Source organism: Cryptomeria japonica, chromosome 1, assembly GCF_030272615.1.
Source record: "Cryptomeria japonica chromosome 1, Sugi_1.0, whole genome shotgun sequence".
Classification (NCBI taxonomy): Eukaryota; Viridiplantae; Streptophyta; class Pinopsida; order Cupressales; family Cupressaceae; genus Cryptomeria; species Cryptomeria japonica.
In genome coordinates this window covers 340,779,917-340,799,390 of record NC_081405.1, presented here as the reverse complement: position 1 = coordinate 340,799,390, position 19,474 = coordinate 340,779,917, and the positions used below count along the sequence as shown (strand labels likewise).

The 19,474-nt window shown below is 36.5% G+C and overlaps 1 protein-coding gene across 1 annotated transcript; it reads right to left on the bottom strand.

Moving 5' to 3' along the window:
• Positions 1-7,461: 7,461 nt before the first annotated feature.
• Positions 7,462-8,202, bottom strand: LOC131857421 (uncharacterized). Its single transcript, XM_059209971.1, has 2 exons — positions 7,965-8,202; positions 7,462-7,907 (listed from the first exon to the last, which is right to left on the bottom strand). The coding sequence occupies exons 1-2, from the start codon at positions 8,200-8,202 to the stop codon at positions 7,462-7,464; spliced, it is 684 nt and encodes a 227-aa protein (XP_059065954.1).
• Between the last annotated feature and the right edge of the window lie 11,272 nt (positions 8,203-19,474).

Sequence of the window (19,474 nt, the reverse complement as noted above, 5' to 3'; positions counted from 1 at the left end):
GGAAATTGCTTTAGTAGCCCTAGATTTTATCTTATAGTTCTTTGTGTCTTGGTTAGACAAGATGCATGCTAGAGGTAGAGGTCATGAACATGGTGGTCATATGGGTACTCGACAGAATCCTCCTCACAAGGTTTCTGAAGAGTCACGCCATGAGCAACACTAGCAGGATCAACAGGGTGGCGATATGATTCTGTAGTTGGTTAATGTACTTCATGAGCATCTTGGCCACTTAGGGATGAGGAGAATCAGTGGGAGGAGTCCCATCATTCTATCCATCAGGAGAGAGAGGAGTATTGGGAGGAAGTGAGGGAGCGTTTGTGTTCACCTCAAAGGAGAGTTAATGTAGTTCTAGATCAGGATGTGATTGTTGAAGGTCACATGAGAGATTTTCTTAGGTCTTGCCCTCCCACTTTTGATGGTTCTAGTAGTCGTATGGAGGCAGATAATTGGCTTATAGATTTAGGTAGGTGCTTTTCTATGCACCCATATAGAAGTAACACCAAGGATAGGTGTGCGAATTATGCATCTTTGCAATTTTAAATCTACTTGATGGCGTATGGAGGAGAAAAAGTTGCATTTGGATATTGTGATAGTTTCTTGGGAGTTATTTCTTGAGCAATTTCATGCTACATTATTGTCAGATATTTGGAGGAAAAGGATGGTTGATGAGTCTCATAATTTGAGGTAGTAGGATATGATAGTTGAGCAGTATAAGAATAAGTTCTTTGATCTTAAGTAGTACACAGGGATTGTGGATGATGAGTCTATGTTGGTGCAATATTTTGTTAGAGGTCTTAACGACCATATCAATGGTGGATTTTGACTTCTTGAGCACAAGAATATGGAGGTAGTTGTGGAGAAGGCATCCTTGGTTGTGGAGAACATAACTTTAGCTTTAGGAGGTACACCATGTTAGACACAATGTACCATTGAGAGGGGCGGATGAATCAATGGTTCTTAATATTTTTCCCTTTAAATAACTTATGTGTGTATCCCGGTTATGGGATCTAACACAATGGAGACATACCAATTAGTGAGAAGACCAACTCAAAATAATCACACACAAAGAGGCATCTCATAACACTATCATGTACGAGGAAAACCCAAGATGGGAAAAACCTCGGTGAGCAATGTTGTTGGAGTCTACTGCTCCAATCCAGCCTCACAATGAAAACATTGTTACAAAGTTTAGGGCACCAACCTAAGGAGCACCAACCCCTGACTTTAGGGAAATAACCCAAGGAGCTATAACCCCTACCTGATTTATGGGCTACAACCCAAAGGAGCTACAACCCTTGCACCGAGCTACAACTCAGTGTTCACAATATAAACATCAAATACATAAGTTGTTATCTTGTTACAAGTGAATCTTACAACCATTTCATACAATCTTCCCTATTGGTAAGGTATCTCCTCAGCCTTACCAGTTCTCTTCTCACTCTGACTGAATCTCTACCAACCAAGTCACTATCCTGCTGGATCTTCTCTTCTAACTCACTTCTCTCTCTCTTCTCACTAATGTTGCTTACTGGTTCACCTTTCTCTCTGCCAATTCTCACCTCCTTCGACTCTCTACTTCTCTCCACAAGTACCATACTTAGTTGGTTCTATGCTTGCCTACTCTACAAACTTCCTTCACCTTTGCTCTACTAGTATGGACACTACCACTTCTGCTCTTCTACCGGTTGAACACTTCAACCTTGTTCTCCCTCCCTCTTAATCTCTTCTCATATATTCATGGAGAACTTCGTTGTTTTTCTCTTACATGCAGAAGTAACACTTAGTCACTTTGCAATAGCACAATCTTTTACAATCCAGTAGCTCAAACTATCTCTTAGGCTCACGTATTTATGACCCAGACTTCCCACCAAAAACCAATTTAAACTTGGCACCTTAGGTTTTTCTTCACTGATCATGAGACATGCCGAATCCAATCAAATTTGATCACATCACAACTCAGAGATGTCTATCAGCACATATCTGCCATTTACGTGCCTTCCAGAACACACCTTCCTTCTTTAGCAGTCTGCAATCAATCTTTTGGCTTTGCTCAGTCAATTCACCATAAATGGCCTAGTTGTCTCCTTCGCCTACGTTGATCCGCACAATCAATCTATCCTGGATCTCAAGCCACCCAACTCTACCTTAAGCTTTGCAGTCACCATTAATTTTGGACCAATCACAACTACCTCACCGACCTTACTTCACCGACCTATGCAGGTTTCATCGGTCACTTCATCTTCATGTGGCATCATAGTTGGTATCCACCTCATCATACTACTTTGTCTATTTAGCTTAGTCACCGACCACACACTCTACCGGTTCCTCTTCACTTTTAGTTAACTAATCCTACCAGTATATCAAATTCTACTGGTTCACTCATCATGTCAGCACTCAGCTAGACTGTCAGTGCAACACCTAAACCAGTCTTCAGATATGACACACCTAAGCATGCACATTCCCAACTAGTGGGAAGTCTTCTGCATCTGCACCTTGTCCATATTATTGGTGGACTTACATACCAATTACCACTCTTGATGACACCATGTCATCAACATTCACAAGACTCCATCTTCAATCAGGTCATATTCCTCTGTTTGCATCTACTCAGCCTTGCCTTCTCCCCGATCAGCTTTATCTATATCACAACCGATTTATCAAGATGACAAGCACTTCACACTACCTCTTGTACAAGCATCTCAACATGTCTTCTCTTTTGGTTTGGTGCATAACCCTGATCTCATGCACCTAAAGGCATTCCCTCAACCATCTCCCTATCTTATCACACAAGTCAGGCACTGACTTGTGTATTGGTGAATCCTAAGGTCATCTTCCTTACCTTACTAGTATTCTACAACACAAGGTGATATCTAAGATAACACATCAGGTACTCCTTCATAGCAGTGTTACACATACATCTTTACTATCGGTGTTCATCCCATACCGGTTGACATCAAACTCTAATGCGAACAACCTCTTGTTCACTAGAAGACATCAGTATCAGTGATACCGGTAACATCCTATACTAGTTGACATCAATGACAATACAATGCCAACACACCAAGTGTGTAGACTGTTAGTGCTCTAGTTTCAAGATTAGATGTGAGAGGTGTGCAGTCACAAGCATCAAGATTTTCTAGAAGTCACCCTCCATCATTCAAAGGTGAATGTTTCTAGTAGAAGGAGATCTCTACGAATAATTTTTTTCTCATAGGTATAGATCATAGAGTGATAGAGAGCATATCAAGTAGCGTGCTATCCATTTTCATGCTTCGCAGACAGTATAGGGTTATCAATAGAACTCTAGTGGAGGTAGTTTTCAATAGCCCATAACACCCCCAGTTAGCCATGGTTTTAGTAGAGGAAGTTGTTTCACCTTGTAGTGTCAAAAATTGCATACCCCTTTGTAATTTGACCTACATATTTTGTAACCACTTCGGTGTCCATTCCCCTAGTGCCTGAGTAGGCTCACTTCAGCCCTTGCATTAGCCTTTTCCCTCTCAAGATGCTCAAGACCTCCCCTTTCTAGCAACTCCTGTAATACCCTAAAAATGGTCACCTAATCCATGGACCTCTAATCTCGGCTACATCACCAAGATCCTAACCAAAGATAATTAAATCAATCTTGAGCACCTAATTAAATAATTCTTAAATCATCAATGTCACATGGCAAATAAATTATTCTATATTAATTAAATATTTATTTAATTAATTAATCATTCTAAGTAAATCATTTTGATCAATTATTCTATTTATTTAATTAAATATCCTAGCATATTTAATTAATAAATCAATTTGCCATTAAATCATTAAAAATGAATTAATTTGCAAAAATAAATTAATTTGGAAAAAGTAGTCAAATTGAGATATTTTAAAAATATAATAAATTGAAAAATATCAGAAAAGCAATTAAATCAATTAAATATCAAAATTGAATAAAAATATGGAATAAATCAGTTTTTCTGATTTTATCTTACCTTTAGCTCAATTTCCTTTAAAGCTAAGAAAAGTAGCCAATCACATCAATTCACCTAGATTGTGCTTCCTCTTGGAGAATCTTGACCACTCATCATTAGTTGATCTTGAAAGTTTGTCTCTCTTTGGATTTTCTATAAATTTAGCCTTTCATCTCTCATTCAGATTACCCTAGAGATTTATTGTTATTATGTTGTTTTTGCTCTAGGTTCATTAAGAATATTACATCTTAGTTTATTGCATATTAGTTTAATCATGTTAGCTTAATATTCAGTCATCTAGCTTTATCTTGCATATCTAGCTTATTCTTGCATCCATTCAGCTCAGTTTTGTGCTCATATATAGATTAAATCCTTTGTCTTGGTTTAGTTTAGTCATTGGTATTGCTTAGACAAATCTGAGAGCAATTCTATACTCACATCTTTTAGAAGGCAATAGGTCGATTTGTTATGGTTTTTATATTCATGATTATATCAGTCTAACAATGCGTAGTGTCTTAAAATTGTGACCCTAGCAATTTTTGACTGCATTAGGGTCCTCATGCACGTGAGATCAAATCCTCTAGCCTGATTGGAGACCGAATATTGCTCAACCCTTAGAACAACTTCTTTCTTGGCCTCTACATCACACCGTCCACACTCTTTCCTAGAGAAAGGGGTAGGACAGGGGCATGGTGCCACTATTCCCCCTTGGATAGGAGTGTGGTGCCCTTATCCTCCCAAGACATGGGCATGGCGCCCCTGTCCCTGGCCTATTTTGGGGTAGGACCCTTCCTACGGTTGCATTATTGGTTGTGCATTGGGTCGGAAACTCCCCCAATGTTAGCTTGTGACAAAAGTAAAATCCACTAACATGTATTTAAGGGGCATTCATCCTCTCATTTTCATAAAGAGGGATAGGTTGAAGTTGGATAAATTCAAGTTGCAAGAATTTAAGAGTATTCAAGAATTCAAGCATTATTTTCCAACATTGAGCATTCTCAAGTTTCCCTTCAATACTAGGTGTTGCATTCAAGTCAAGGATTCAACAATTGAAGAGGATATTGACTCCAACATTCAATTCCACACAAGCACTTCTATCAACATTGCTATAACAACCTCCCTTGAGGTGATTTACAATTCAGTCTTTCATTTACAACTACTTTTAAGTACTTTCTTTCACTACTTGGTTAATTCCAAAACTGGGGTTTGACCTAAAGGCAAACCCCCAATCCCAACCCATTTTCCTCTATTTTCTATGTGGGGGTGAATAAGTCAAAACTGTTTATACACAATTCAGACTTTCAAACTAACTGGTCTGTAACTATCCTCCCAAATTAACTTAAACATTGCATTAATCATGAAAGCAGAGAACTTAAAAGAAGAGAAATTTGCATGCACAAATAAGCATCACATAACACTAGTAATTATACGTGGAAACCCTCAGTTAGAGAGAGAAAACCACAGTGGGGATAAGCCACAATCTCTTCTAGTGCAATGAAAAAGAGTACCTTGTTAAGATCTTACAACCTATTCTTTTTGAGAACATCACCCTTTTAGGAGTGACTGGTATCCAGTTAAGAATACCTTACAACCTGTTAAAGTTCACCTTATTAGAGGATTTTACAACTTCATATTAGAAGTCACTCTATTAAGAGATTTTACATGAATAATTGATTAAGGTTCACCCTGTTAAAGGATTTACAATGCTGCAATTGTTAGAAGGCAACAAAGATGATTGATCTGTCTGATGACACTACCTTTGTCTCATAGATCCGCTTTGCAATCTCTATTCTTCTAATCAGTGTCAGCTTCACCGATTCATACCACTATCCACTTCAGTCTATTTTTCTCCCCATGTTAACATTCACACAAATATTTTTCTCATTGACAACAACACAATAAGAATGAATGATGTGAATATATCAGCCTTTATTTTTGGTGTCAAATTTCCCTCCAAAAATTAAATTCAAAAATCTTTTATCGCGCCTTAAATTGCTCTCCAAATATCATTCTAGGAATATCGGTCAAGACAATAGTTCATGTTGAAAAGCTCACTGGTTGAAAAGAGATCACTGTCAGTTCAGATGTTTCTAAGTCTGTCGGTTGAGACTCTTATATTTCCAGTTGTCGCCTATGTACCGGTCTAATTTTGCCTAGCTGGTTACCTCTTGTATATCGGTCTAATCCTTAGCCAATTAACCCCTGTATACCAGTCTACTCACAACTTAGCTGGTTAACCCCTGTATACCAGTCTACTCACTACCGATAGGAATAAGGACTATTATTCTTCACCGGTTACTCTTTACTCCTTTACTGATGGACTGTAGAGACTTAGAAGTTGATGTTGTCAACAATTACAACCATTTCACCGATCATACAAAATGCATCATAATGCCAACAAACTCCCCCTTTGGCATTGGTGGCAAACACTATAGAAAAGGTTCAATGACTTTGCTGCAAAATAGTCATGTATGTGCCGGTTCTGACCCATGTTTCATCTACCTCAGTATATATACAAACTCCCCCTTTTGACATTAATGGTAAAGAATATACAAAATAATTCATGAGAATAAAGCAAAAATGTCTTTGAAATTTTCCTTAGCAGCTTGCAAAGTAGATTCCCATGAAGGCTTCACCTATTTCATGGTGTTGAATTGTCCATGCAGAATTGTAATAAAATCCTCCATATCATCTATTGTCTTGCAGTCAGGTGCACTTGTGAGGCTTTTTGCTTCTTTGACATTCCTTTGCATGAAATCAATGATCAGTGCAAGGTAGCACTGTAGCTCTAACAAATTAAGAGCTCATTTATCCTCTTCCTCTTTTAAATTTTTGATTTCATGAGTTAATTGTTTGACCTTTCCACTAAAGGTTGTTGTAGAGCTTGTAAGAGGATCAAAAGAACCTATCAAATCTTGGATTTCCCTTTGAGTCTGAGCTCTTTTATCTTCAAGATATTTGATTAAATCAGTGAATCTTGATGATTTAACCAATAATTTGCCAACTTCCTATAGTATATATTTGACCTCTTCAGTGCTTGTGGAGAGAGAAACTTTGTCAACTGATATTTGTTCCATTAGTTTTTCACCTCTCCTTATTTCATATTGTCTAACTACAACCTTCTTTAAATCGGTTGCCTCTGAACCGATTGCTTTGACAAGAGTACCCAAATGATCAATGATGGGTGTAGTGTCATCAATAGCAATTTTAGGAATGATATTAGATAGAATGGTCTTTATAGTATTAAGAATTTCGGTCTTCTTTTTCTTTGCTCTAAGTTTTGCTTTTTCATCTTGAAGTTTCTATTTTTCTGAAACATTCATTAATTGTTTGGGGGTCATCTTCTTAATATCTATTACTGAGTCTTCCTCTTCTTCCTCCTCTTTTTCTTCTTCCTTTTCTTTAGCCTTAACCTCAGAGCTGGCTATGGTGGTCAGTTTAGGTTTCTTCTTTTCACTCTCCTTTTCTAAATATAACTTCCTCTTTACCGGAGGTGTGCCCACCACTATTTTCTTGCCATCTTTAGGTTGACTGGATGAAAAATCCTCTTTCTTCTTTCGTATTTTGATTCCTTGGTCTCCTCTATTTCCTTCATCTCTTCCTCTTTCTTTTCTACTTCCATTTCTTTTTGTTCCTTCTCCTTGGTTTCCTTCTTCTCCGATTCTTCAATAGGTGGTATTGATGAATTTTTCACCTTTGGATTTCCTTCCTCTGCACCTTTTTCTGACAAAAGAGGTTCATTGTCAGTAGGGTTTATTGTTACCAAAGTTCTATGAGGTTTATCTTCATAAGGTATATCTTCAACTATAACTTTATCTTCACCAGGATGCTTAGTTTTATCGGCTCCCTTTACCAGTGTAACATCAATATCAAAACTTTCAACAGTTGATTTGTGTTTGTTCGGTTGCTCAACATCCCTTTTCAGATTAGAAATATCTGACACAACATTACCTATGATATCCTCAATTGTTAAAACATCAAAACCTTCAATAGAGTCTTTGTCTTTACCTTTCCCTTTGTCAAGGGCATCTACACCTTGGTCTTGTATAGTTCCCTTTTCTATTTCTTCTTCGACTTCCTTTTGCTGGCTAAAGATTGTTTTCCATAAGGAAACACCCTCATCATGCACTCCTTGGACATCTCCTATGGTCACTCTCCTTGTCGTATTCCTTATTTTGAAGCATTGAACACATGCTTCTGCCACTATTGAAGCTTGATTGAAATATAAATCATGTTGCACTTCCATGTGTGCTTTTATCCTATGCTCTTTCTCAATTGCTAGGGTTGTTTTCCATCTCCCTTCAATTTGATTTTGCAAGTCTGATGGAATTATTTCATATAGTTCACTGGGAGTTTTGCAGAACTTATGCAAGTTCCAGATAAGTGCTTCTTCAATTTTTATTTTTTCCTCCTCATTACAGAGGGGATATAGTCTCCCGACACCACATAGACCTCCATACACTTTGATCCCATGGACCAATTCATCAACAACTGGAACTACATTTCTACCACTTCTTCTGACTTCTTTTATTTCCACATCAGATTGGGTGTCAGTGTTATCACCCTCTTTTTCATCCTTCTTTGGTTTTCTTTTAGCCTTTGTGTCAACTGTCCCTTCACTCTTTTTATTTCTTGAATAGGTCACTCCTACCAGTCCACCTTTACCTGGGGAATATGCGGGAGTATTTGAGTCCTTTTCTTTTGTGTATGTTGTCGGCTTGCTGGATGCAGTACCCTTGGGTTTTGCCTTCGACATTTTCTTATTTTCACCTATTTGTTTACTTGTACTAGTGGAAGTAGTGGCACTGGATGCTTCTCCTCCATAATTTTTGTCTAGGGTATCAATCATTTTCCTTACTCTCTTTTGTATGATATGCTCCTTAAGTTCCTTTTTATTTTGGAGCTCGCCTCCTCACAAGTTCCAAATCTCTTTGCTTTTTTGTCTACCGGTTTAGACAGTAACATGTTTGCGTATACTTTAGTAATGTCTTCCCTGACCTCATAACCCATATCAGGTACCCAAAAGGTTCTAGGTTGAACTGCTTGAATAATGCAACAATCAGTGTCAACAAGAAAACAAATGTTGTCCTTGTACTTTTGAACTATACTGGTTGAGATTCTCTCTCTTTTGTGCATTCTGGTTTGGAATTATTTAAAATAACCCCACATTGTTTCTCCAAACTTATCACCTAAATCTCCAATCATTTCACCTATCTGAACCATGATAGGTTTATCTTCAGACCACACTACATTTCCCTTACCGAGAGAGAAATTTTACATATAGAAGAATATACATACCATTAATGAACCATACTTGAATGATTGCTTCTTGTCCTTCTTAATTTGATCCATGTTCACCAAGAATTAACCTTTGATCATCTCACAAATATCGTATGTAGCATCCTCCTTGATGATTCAATAGGTTGCATGGATAGCACCGCTCGACACACTGTTCATCTGGCTTGATTGATAGACCCTATAACCCAGCACTACAGAAACAAACCCCACTTCAGCGTCCTCAATGTGAGTGATTGTCATTTCTCTCCTATCACATTGGGATTGAGTCAACCGAGTGACTTTAGTGAATGATATTTCTCTTAGGGTTAGTGCTTCACCGGTTGCGCTAAACCCTATAACTCTTTGAATCACATCCTTTGTGATCTTGATCGATGCTTCACCTTCCAACCATAGAAATTGATCATGCACTCTGCTTAACACATACCTGACTCAATTGGCATGAAATTGATTGGGAAAATCAATAACATTTGACAAACCCTTGTTCTTCAGATGCAAATGTTTTTCCTTCAATAGATCATGATCACAAAACCTTGAATTCACTTTGAATGAATTTATCTCCAAGTTCTTCAAGACTGCAATGGATGAAGGAACGAATACCTTCAACCAGTAACACACCATAGGGCATAGATGATAGGTCACCGGTCATGTCAATCTCTCCAACCTTCATAGGATCCAGCTTGAACTCGGGTTGTGGTTCTTTAATTGCTTCAACTAACATTGGAGTTGACACAGAAGCTTCCATGATGAACTTTAAACAAATTTTTCAAAAAATAGGGTTTGAATACCTTCTCCTCTAGGGTTGCCAATCACCACTATCACACTGCTTGATCACTTCAGACAAATAGAGCTAGCAAGATTTCAATCGCCTTAGGTTGCACGAGAGCTTAAGAATGTTCAGAAGAAATCAAGGTAAATGAAATGTATTGTCATTTCTTTATTTATTCATTAAGGTTTATCAGTGCTTCAATACAATGGCTAGTTTGAACAATTTTGACCATTTACAACTTTAGGTACACCAATTTACTTCTTATTGGTTTCTTGTTACCAATACCAATACACAAACAACATTTACCAAATAAGAGCTTTAAACAAAATTTTATGCATCTAAACTATGCAAATAGACATAACCTCATATCGGTTGAGGGGATTCAATAATGATCTTACCATATGTGCTCCCCCCGAGCATCAGTATGCCTAGTTTGAAGAGGAACTATCATCACCAATGGATGATGATTTAGTTTTAGAATGATTCTCTCCTTTTCTTTCTTCCTTCTTAATCCATGTCTTTTTTATTTCATTCCTCACCTCTTCAATTGTCTTCTTTCCTTTCAAGTCATTTTGCCCTTTCTTTTTGCCAAACCGGTTCCTATCTTCAGACTGGTTATAGGATCAGTTCCTACATTCTCTGGCTAAGTGATCGATCTTATGGAAATTGAAACATTCCATACGAGTTGTCCTCCATGGTCCTACATTATTTCTCTGACCCATTCTCATTTGGCGATTTGTTGCACCATGACCAAAATTACCGCAAGTGGAATAGGTGGCATTGAACTGATTACTCCTTTTATTAGGTCTAACTGGTTTGAATGGTGATCTTGATGCATTTGACTTGAACATGCATTCTTCAGCTTTGTGTCCATATTTATTGCATGTAAAGAAATATCTATTAAATCTTCTTCTATTAGACATGTTTCTAGATTGAGATCTACACTTATAAGCAATGTGACCATACTTGTGACAATTATAGCAATAACCATCAAAGGTGAAATAATTCTTTCGATTGACCAGTTGATTTTTATATACATCAAACTTATGACCCAATTTACCACAATGATTGCAAGAAGATTTAGAAAACTTCATATCTTTCATTCCTAAATTGTTCCTTTTATCATTCTTCATCCTTTTAGATTTAGATGATTCTCCAGTTTCCATAGGACCTGTATCGGAGTAACCAAGACTAATTATATCCTTTGTTCTCCTCTGAGCTTTTAATTCTTCATCTATCTTCTCAGAGCTTTCATTAAATTTCCTTAGCTTTTCATTTCTCTCATTTGTAGCTTTCAACTCATTTTTGAGTTGTTTAATCTCTTTCATCATCTTCTCCTTTTCCTTTGCTTTGTCATGCAAATGCTCATGCATGGCTTCATTCTCCTAAGTGAGAATTTGGATTTCTTCATCTTTTTCAATGACAATTACATCATTTTCTCTTAGGGCTTCTTCAGCAAGCCTTTTGTCTTTTTCATCTTTTGACAAAACTTCTTTTGCATCTCTTTTTATTTCATCTGCTATCATGTTGGCTTCTAGTATTTCAGTCATTCTCAGGGCTTGACTTTCATGCTCTCTTTTTATATATGTGATTTCTTCAGTTAGCTTCTTGTTGTTTTCCATCAGCTCTGGGACTTCTTCTTCTGCTTCTACAGATCCACTCTGTTCAGAGACTTGATCTATGATATCCTGACTCTGAATTAGTTGTAGATCTAGTTCCTTTCTTTTAGCAAGTGATTTTCTAAGTCTCTCTTTCAGCTGAGCAATCATTTCATTAGCTTCATCAATCTGCTTTGGATACTAGTATTCCTCCATGATCTTTTTCCTCAAGCTGTCAAAATATTCTTCAGAGGACCTAAGCTCTGATAACAATTGTTAGTATTAATTGGTGACTGAGAGGGTGGGTGAATCAATCAAAACTATTTATACACAATTCAAACTTTCAAACTAACCAGTCTACAGCTATCCTTCCAAATTAACTTAAACATTGTATTAATCATGAAAGCAGAGAGCATCAAAGAAAAGAAATTTGCATGCACAAATAAGCATCACATAACACTAGCAATTATATGTAGAAACCCTCGGTTAGAGGGAGAAAACTAGGGTGGGGATAATCCACAATCTCTTTTACTGCAATGAAAAAGAGTTCCCTATTAACAACTTACAACCTGTTCTTTTTGAGAACATCACCATGTTAGGAGTGACTGGTATCCAGTTAAGAATACCTTAGAACCTATTAAAGTTCACCTTGCTAGAGGATTTTACAACTTCATATTAGAAGTAACTCTGTTAAGAGATTTTACATGAAGAATCGGTTAAGGTTTGCCTTGTTAAAGGATTTACAGTGTTGCAATTATTAGAAGGCAACAAAGATGATTGATCTGTCTGATGACACTATCTCTATCTCATAGATCCACTTTGCAAGCTTTGTTCTTTTGATCGGTGCCGGCTTCACTGATTCATACCTCTATCTGCTGCACTCTATTTTGCTCCCCCTATTAACATTCACATAGATCTTTTTCTCATTGATAACAACACAATCAAAATGAATGATGTGAATATAATATCCTTTAGTTCTGGCACCAAATTTCCCTCCAAAAATCAAATTCAAATATTTGTTATTGCACCTCAAATTGCTCTCCAAAAATCATTCTGGGAATATTGGTCAAGACAAGAGTTCATACCGAAAAGCTCGTTGATTGAAAAGAGAATATTGTAGGTTCAACTGGATGTTATCTGGATGTTTCTAAGTCTGTCAGTTGAGACTCCTGTATTGTCGATTGTCGCCTATGTACCGGTCCAATTCTGCCTAGCTAGTTACCTCCTGTATATTGGTCTACTCATTGCTTAGCCGATTAACCCCTATATACCAGTCTACTCACTTCTTACCCGATTAACCCCTATGTATCAGTCTACTCACTGCTTAGTCGGTTAACCCTTGTATAGTAGTCTACTCACTGCCGATAGGAATAAGGACTATTGCTCTTCACTGATTACTCTTTACTCCTTTACCAATGGATAGTAGAGACTTAGAAGTTGATGTTGCCAACAATGACAACCATTTCACCGGTCTGACAAAATGCATGATAATGCCAACAAAACTCACATCTCTCTTTGAGGGAAAGGGTATTTTTTCTCTTGATCTCATCAATCACCATTTTTCCACATTACACCATGCATGCAATGATTTATTGAAGTGTTTGTGCCTTACATCTTGCAAATTACCACTTTTCACACACATGTTTTTGGCACCCACTATGGGGCCTAAGAATTCAATTTTTCAGCCTTGTAATCATTTCTTTTTATTTTCCATATTTTATCCATACAATCTCTGCAAACTGTCATACAAGTTTATTTAGCACATAGTACGAGTTCTTATTTTTATCGTCTGGGTCGTTGGGAATTCTCGTATGATATTATGATTCTACCATTTCATTTCGGTGTTCACTTGTCTAGTTATATGAGAATAATCATATGGCCTTGTGAGAAAACTCATACAAATTAATGTTTTATCGTATAGCTCTATAAGGAGTATCATACAGTCTGTGGTTAATTGTTATACTGCTTGGTGAGAATACTTGTACGATTTTCTATTTTCTCATATTAAAAATAGAGTGATTTTTAGGGTTTTTTCTTGAATTGAATTTGATTTTACTGATGCTAACCCTAGCTTGTTTTTTGTTTTTTATTTGCTTGTCAAAGAATCTATGAATGAAACTTACACCTGTCAAAGAATCCATTGCTCAAAAAAAACAATATGACTATTGATTTGTTGTTTTTACAGGTTACTTAAGGAGAATCAACTAAACATTGTGTATTCTTTAATTCATTTTTAGGCACTTAAATTATGATATGGGTAATGAACAAATCTATTTTTCATGTCTAAGAAAAGTCTAAAAGGTAGGAGAGTATGCTCTTGTTTGCAAAGATAATCAGAAATCTAGACCCTTGAAGCTTTTGTAGTTTGAGATTTGTGTACCTTTTAGCAGGCCTACCACAATGGGACAAAGTAATCACCATGTGAGAATGACCCAAGTGAGTACATCTAGACCCAAGCATTCTGACTCACTATAATAAATAGGCCTTTTAGAATTAAAGTCTTGGATGATGGGATTATTCAAGTTTTCTCTTTGAGATCTCTCATATTGGGCATTTTGTAGGGTCTCGCGGTCTCAATTACGCTTGCATGACTACATCTTATATCGGTACCTTGTCGAGCTATATGCCTCAATCAAACTTGTGCAAATTCAAGGGGTAATTTCAAATAGAAATCCTTACTAAGAACTTTAAAATAGCAGTTACCCAGTTCACCTCTAAAAGGGGGATACTCTTTGTGCAAGAGAGATAGTGATTCTCCCAAGATACTTTCCATATCATGCCCCCATTAGCATTTGGATTTGGGTAATATGACATTGAGAATATATTGCATGAGACTCAGTGACCATATTCAAATTAGCTATTAGGTGTGTACCTGAGTCTACAAGCAAAAGTTTTCTCTCTTAGCTAACTTCCTTAGAATTAGTGTGTTGTTCTTGAAGTCACTTTATATCTTGTGTGTTTGCTATGTTTTTGTCTTGGAAATTGAAACTAAAACCTTGAAACTAGAAAGCAATCGAAACCATCAAAAAATCAGTGGTCAAAACTCTATCCTTGTCAGAAATTCATCCCTGTCCGGTCCGGTGTTGTACGAGTCTTCTACTTTTTCATCCAGGTTTGTGAGAATTACCGTCTAGTTAAAATTAAACTATCCTACAAATCTTAACACCTGAGGTTTATCTTTGCTAGTTTGTTGTACCACCCAATGGGAATTATCGTCTGGTTAATAGTAAACTATCGTACGAGTTATCATCATCTTTAACAGTTTGTCATCTAATAAGTCTTAAACTGTCTTATGAGTATAAGAAACAAATCATACTAGGATCCCAGTGTGTCTTCTAGAAGTATTTAAACTATTGTCTGAGTTATTGTATTATGTCATATGAGGCTCTGATTTTGTCAGTCCAGAAACTTGTTGTTTTGCGTGCTTTTCCTGATCTATCATACTTGCCTAATTAGTCCTGATACACCACAGTGAGCATATATCTAGTCATTTTTCATCTTGAGCATAAACAATCTTGATAGTGTACCCTTGATGTTGTGTTACACGATTTTGTCAATTATATCTCAGTTAGTTCAATCAATCCTACATCAATCTGATCAACCTAATATGCTTAGATCATCTCTTATATAGGATAGATCCTTCCTAAAACTAGACTTGGTCTCAACCACTTTAGTCAATCATTACCTCAATTGAACAACTAGCTTTGATTTGATCTTGACTTCCGTATCACTCCTAGCTCTTGGTCACATCAATTGTCAATACCTATTCAAACCAGAAGTTCTCGTAAGGTAGCTGCCAAAGGTAAGGGATAGTCCTTTTCATTACAGGCTAATCCATTCTTTATAGAAGATCTCGTCTTTGACAAACCTTCATCATCAAGTATACCAATTTTTGATCAACCCTTATCTCCCACCATGTCTGGAGAAAGGCAAGAAAGAGAAGCTACTAAACACAATACTCATGATAATGTTATCACCCATGCTACTAACAATGACTCCTCATCTAGTGAGTCTGAAACTTCTAAACCTACAAAAGTTGTTATAAGTAACTATCAAAAGAATAAAGATTTCCGAAAAATGATGAAAATTATCATGGCTAGAGAAAAAGAAGAGCATTTTCTAGAGTTGGCAAAATGAGGTGCTAAACTTCCCATTGATTATAACATTGAAAGCCTTATCACTAAAGAAGAAGATACTCCATTAATATTGGTAACCAAACAATTTCAAGCATTACAAACTGAAATTTACAAAATGAAAAACAAGGATAAGTCATCTACACAGTATTCTTTAGACACGATCTACCCTTTCCCATTTGACAAGAACCTTTACATGCCTCCATTTCCTTCAAGATTGTAAATTCCTAATTTTGACAAATATGATGGTAACTCAGATCCTCAAGACCATGTCTGAGAATTATGTGCTTTATGTATGGAGTTCATGCACAAACAAACATATCTCATGCATCTCTTTCCAAGAAGTCTAGGAGGACAAGCTATGGAGTGGTTTTCAATCCTGCCTATGGGAATTAAATCTTTTAAGGAGTTGGTTGAATTGTTTCTCCAATAATAATCCTATAGCATTCGTCATCTAGTTATCATGATCGAGCTCTGTAATACCAAATAGAAGACATGAGAACCTTTTCTCACTTTCCTTCAATATTGGAGAAAAATGTTCTCTAGATATTCACGACCCATTCTTGATTCTGAGAAGATGGACATATTTGTTAATAATCTGATTTTAAGTTGAAATATAATATCCAAATGCAAGTATACTCTTCATTCAACAAGATGGCGGATAATGCTCTCAAAATGGAAGATGTGCTTGTAAGGAAAGGAGACATATCACTTTATAAAGAAACACATCAAGGCTCTAGTTCCAAAGAGAAGAACAAATATTGGAAATATGACAAAGATAATAACCTAAATATTGTTAATAATGAAGTGGTTGATAATCTTAAACCAAAATTAAAACCAACAATATTTAATCTGACTAGTGGTACATAAGCCCTCAAAGCAGTTGAAAGTGCTACAAAAAACCCTCCTAAGAAATCAAAAGAGTGGTCACTTGTGATTTTACTCCTCTGGAAGAATCCTATGAGTCAGCTCTTAAGACTCTATTGGCAAATGAACTAATCACATTGCCTGACAACTCCAAGCCATATGATCCTGAAGTCAAACCCAAATAGTGGAGGGAAAATGAGTCCTGTGAATATCATCGAAACAAGGGTCATACAACAAATAACTGCATGAAACTAAAACACGAGATTCAAGACCTTATTAATGCTGGCAAAATTATTGTTGGAAATCATGCAACCAAAGCTGATCGCAAAGCTTTCAAATATCCCTTACCTACTTATGAGCAGGGTGATTCCTCAAAATCCAAGGGAGGTGCCAAAATCAATTACACCTATGCCAACAATGATAATGTGATCAACATTCTTGAACCTTCCTAATCTAAATATTGCAATGTGATCATAGTCAAAGATGACAAAAACAAACCACAAACTGTGAATGTCGTGACCCGTGCTCAAAAAAAAGTTACTCTGAAAGGAGCTAGTTCCTCCTCTCCCGATCAGACACCATCAAATCCATTGACAGCTTAATATCTCCTTTGAAAGATATCATCATGCTTAATTCTGGATTTTGAAAGACATCATCATGCTTGTAAGGTTCAAATTCTTAAGGAGTAATTTGCAAGACATAGAAACTACCCCCCATCTAAACATGCTTCTAAATCAAATAATCCACCTCCTTATTTACCAATTCCTTTACCTCTAGAAAATAAACCTTCTCCTTCCACTAGCACACCTTTCCCTCCATCTCAAGAAAGAAGACCTAGCCATGTTGACAATACAAAAAAAAAGCTACAAGAATATTTTGAAGAGTGAAGAATGATAAGCATGTTGTATTTCATTTCATAAAATATAATAACAAGAACAAAAAAAGTGGTGAGTATTGCCTTTTTAATTGTTGTTATTCTCATTCTCTTGGAAGTTGTAAATATTTTAAGGAATTTGTTCGACCAATATGATTGATCTCGTATACCTCTTACAATTGATCTTTCCATTTTTCTTGATGAAGAGGTGGTGCCTTAACACTCCCTCCACCTAATTATGTTTCTCCTCACCATATGAAATTAGTAATTTAACTTTATTGGGAACTCTTTGTTATGTGTGGTGATGCATATTCAATTACAATCATACATGGATGAAAACATAATTATTCCTTGTCTTTTTTCTTGGGGAACAATGAAATTATATCCATCTCTCTCCTTTTCAAATATTGCCTCTTCTTTTGAGTTGTATTTTTCATAACTTGATGTCTTTTCTCACATAGAATTGTTCTTCACACGAGTACACATGTGTTCCTTGGTTAAGACTTATTATTTGCTTGAAGTGGTGCATCTTTAATGTATAATTTCTCTTTGGAAGAAGTGTAATCCTTCTCTTTGTCCCTACATTTGGGGGATATTGATTCTATCTTCTATCTCTTATACTTTGTAAGTATCTACTTTTTCTAGAATGTGTGGTATTGGCTTATGATACAATGTTTTTCCTTGGGTGAAGTTCTTTTTTTTCTCAAGGGTTCTCTATTATGCAAGAGGTGTGTATCCTTGACTGCAACCTCTTCTTCACTTGGCAATGTATATCCATTTTAAACAAACCCCTCAGTTAGGGTCAAAAGTGTGTTATCCTTCACCAAGAATCCCTTTACCTAGCAATAGGGGGAAAGGTATGAATTCTTTTTCTCCTTCCTTTCTTTAGGTTAATGATGTTATTTTTGTTCAAAATCTTCTCTTGGAGATAGATGTCTTTGAGAAAAGATCTCTTCCTCCTTCTCCTCCAAAGGATTCCCTTTACACTTGTTGCAAGATATCTCTTTTACAACTATCATTTCCTTTCTTATAAAAGTCATGCCTATTTGGCTTGGATTTATGTAAATTTTTGCCTAAAGGATATCTCCTTGGTGATGAAGGTGTGTATCCTTGTTTATAGCTTCTTTAAGACATCAACATACTGCTATATTGGCATCTTAAGGAGGTGCATGCATCATGTTGTCTTTGTACTATAGTATTTGATTTTTCATGTCTTACACAGGTTGTTGCATGCTCAAAACTAGACCTAACTCTTAGATGAAGTTCTTAATTCTTGAAACCAAACACAATCCTTTTATATGTCTTATACGAGGTATAAATGCTTGAAACTAGACCTAACTCTTATACATGATTTTTCCAAAACCAAACATATTTAGTTTTTCAATTGCAAGTCTTAGACAGGTTGTTGCAAGCTCAAAACCAAACCTAACTCTTAGATCAGATGCTTAACTCCTAAATCTAGTTAGTGACATATGCAGAAAGGTGAGTTCACTAGCATAACACAACTTTCTAGACCTTTTAGCTCTTCCTTTTTCAGCTTCTTTAAGGTAGGTTGACTAGCATAAGACAACTTGCTAGACTATCCAACCCTCCTTGTGTGGCATTTTTCAGGATACATGGAACTAGCATAACATAGATTGCTATACTATTTTGACTCTCCTGTACATGAATAACACAACGTAACACAACTTATTGTCTCATTCCCATGGATCAACTTGTGAGTCTATGGATTTCATGCTCTCTCTTGATTTTCTTCCGATGGATCACTTAGCATAATGCAACTTGCTAGCTTGTGGCATCTATGTTCTTTCCTTTCTCCTCCCCATGAGCTCATAGCATTGAGATTTGTTGGATCATGGATCATCACTTTATTCATTCTCTTTCTCTTTTCATTTGACCATTTGTGTTCTTTTAATAGGCTTCCAAGAATGATATTGTGGCTAAGACATTTGACTATCGAGGTCTCTTCAACTAGTAGACTT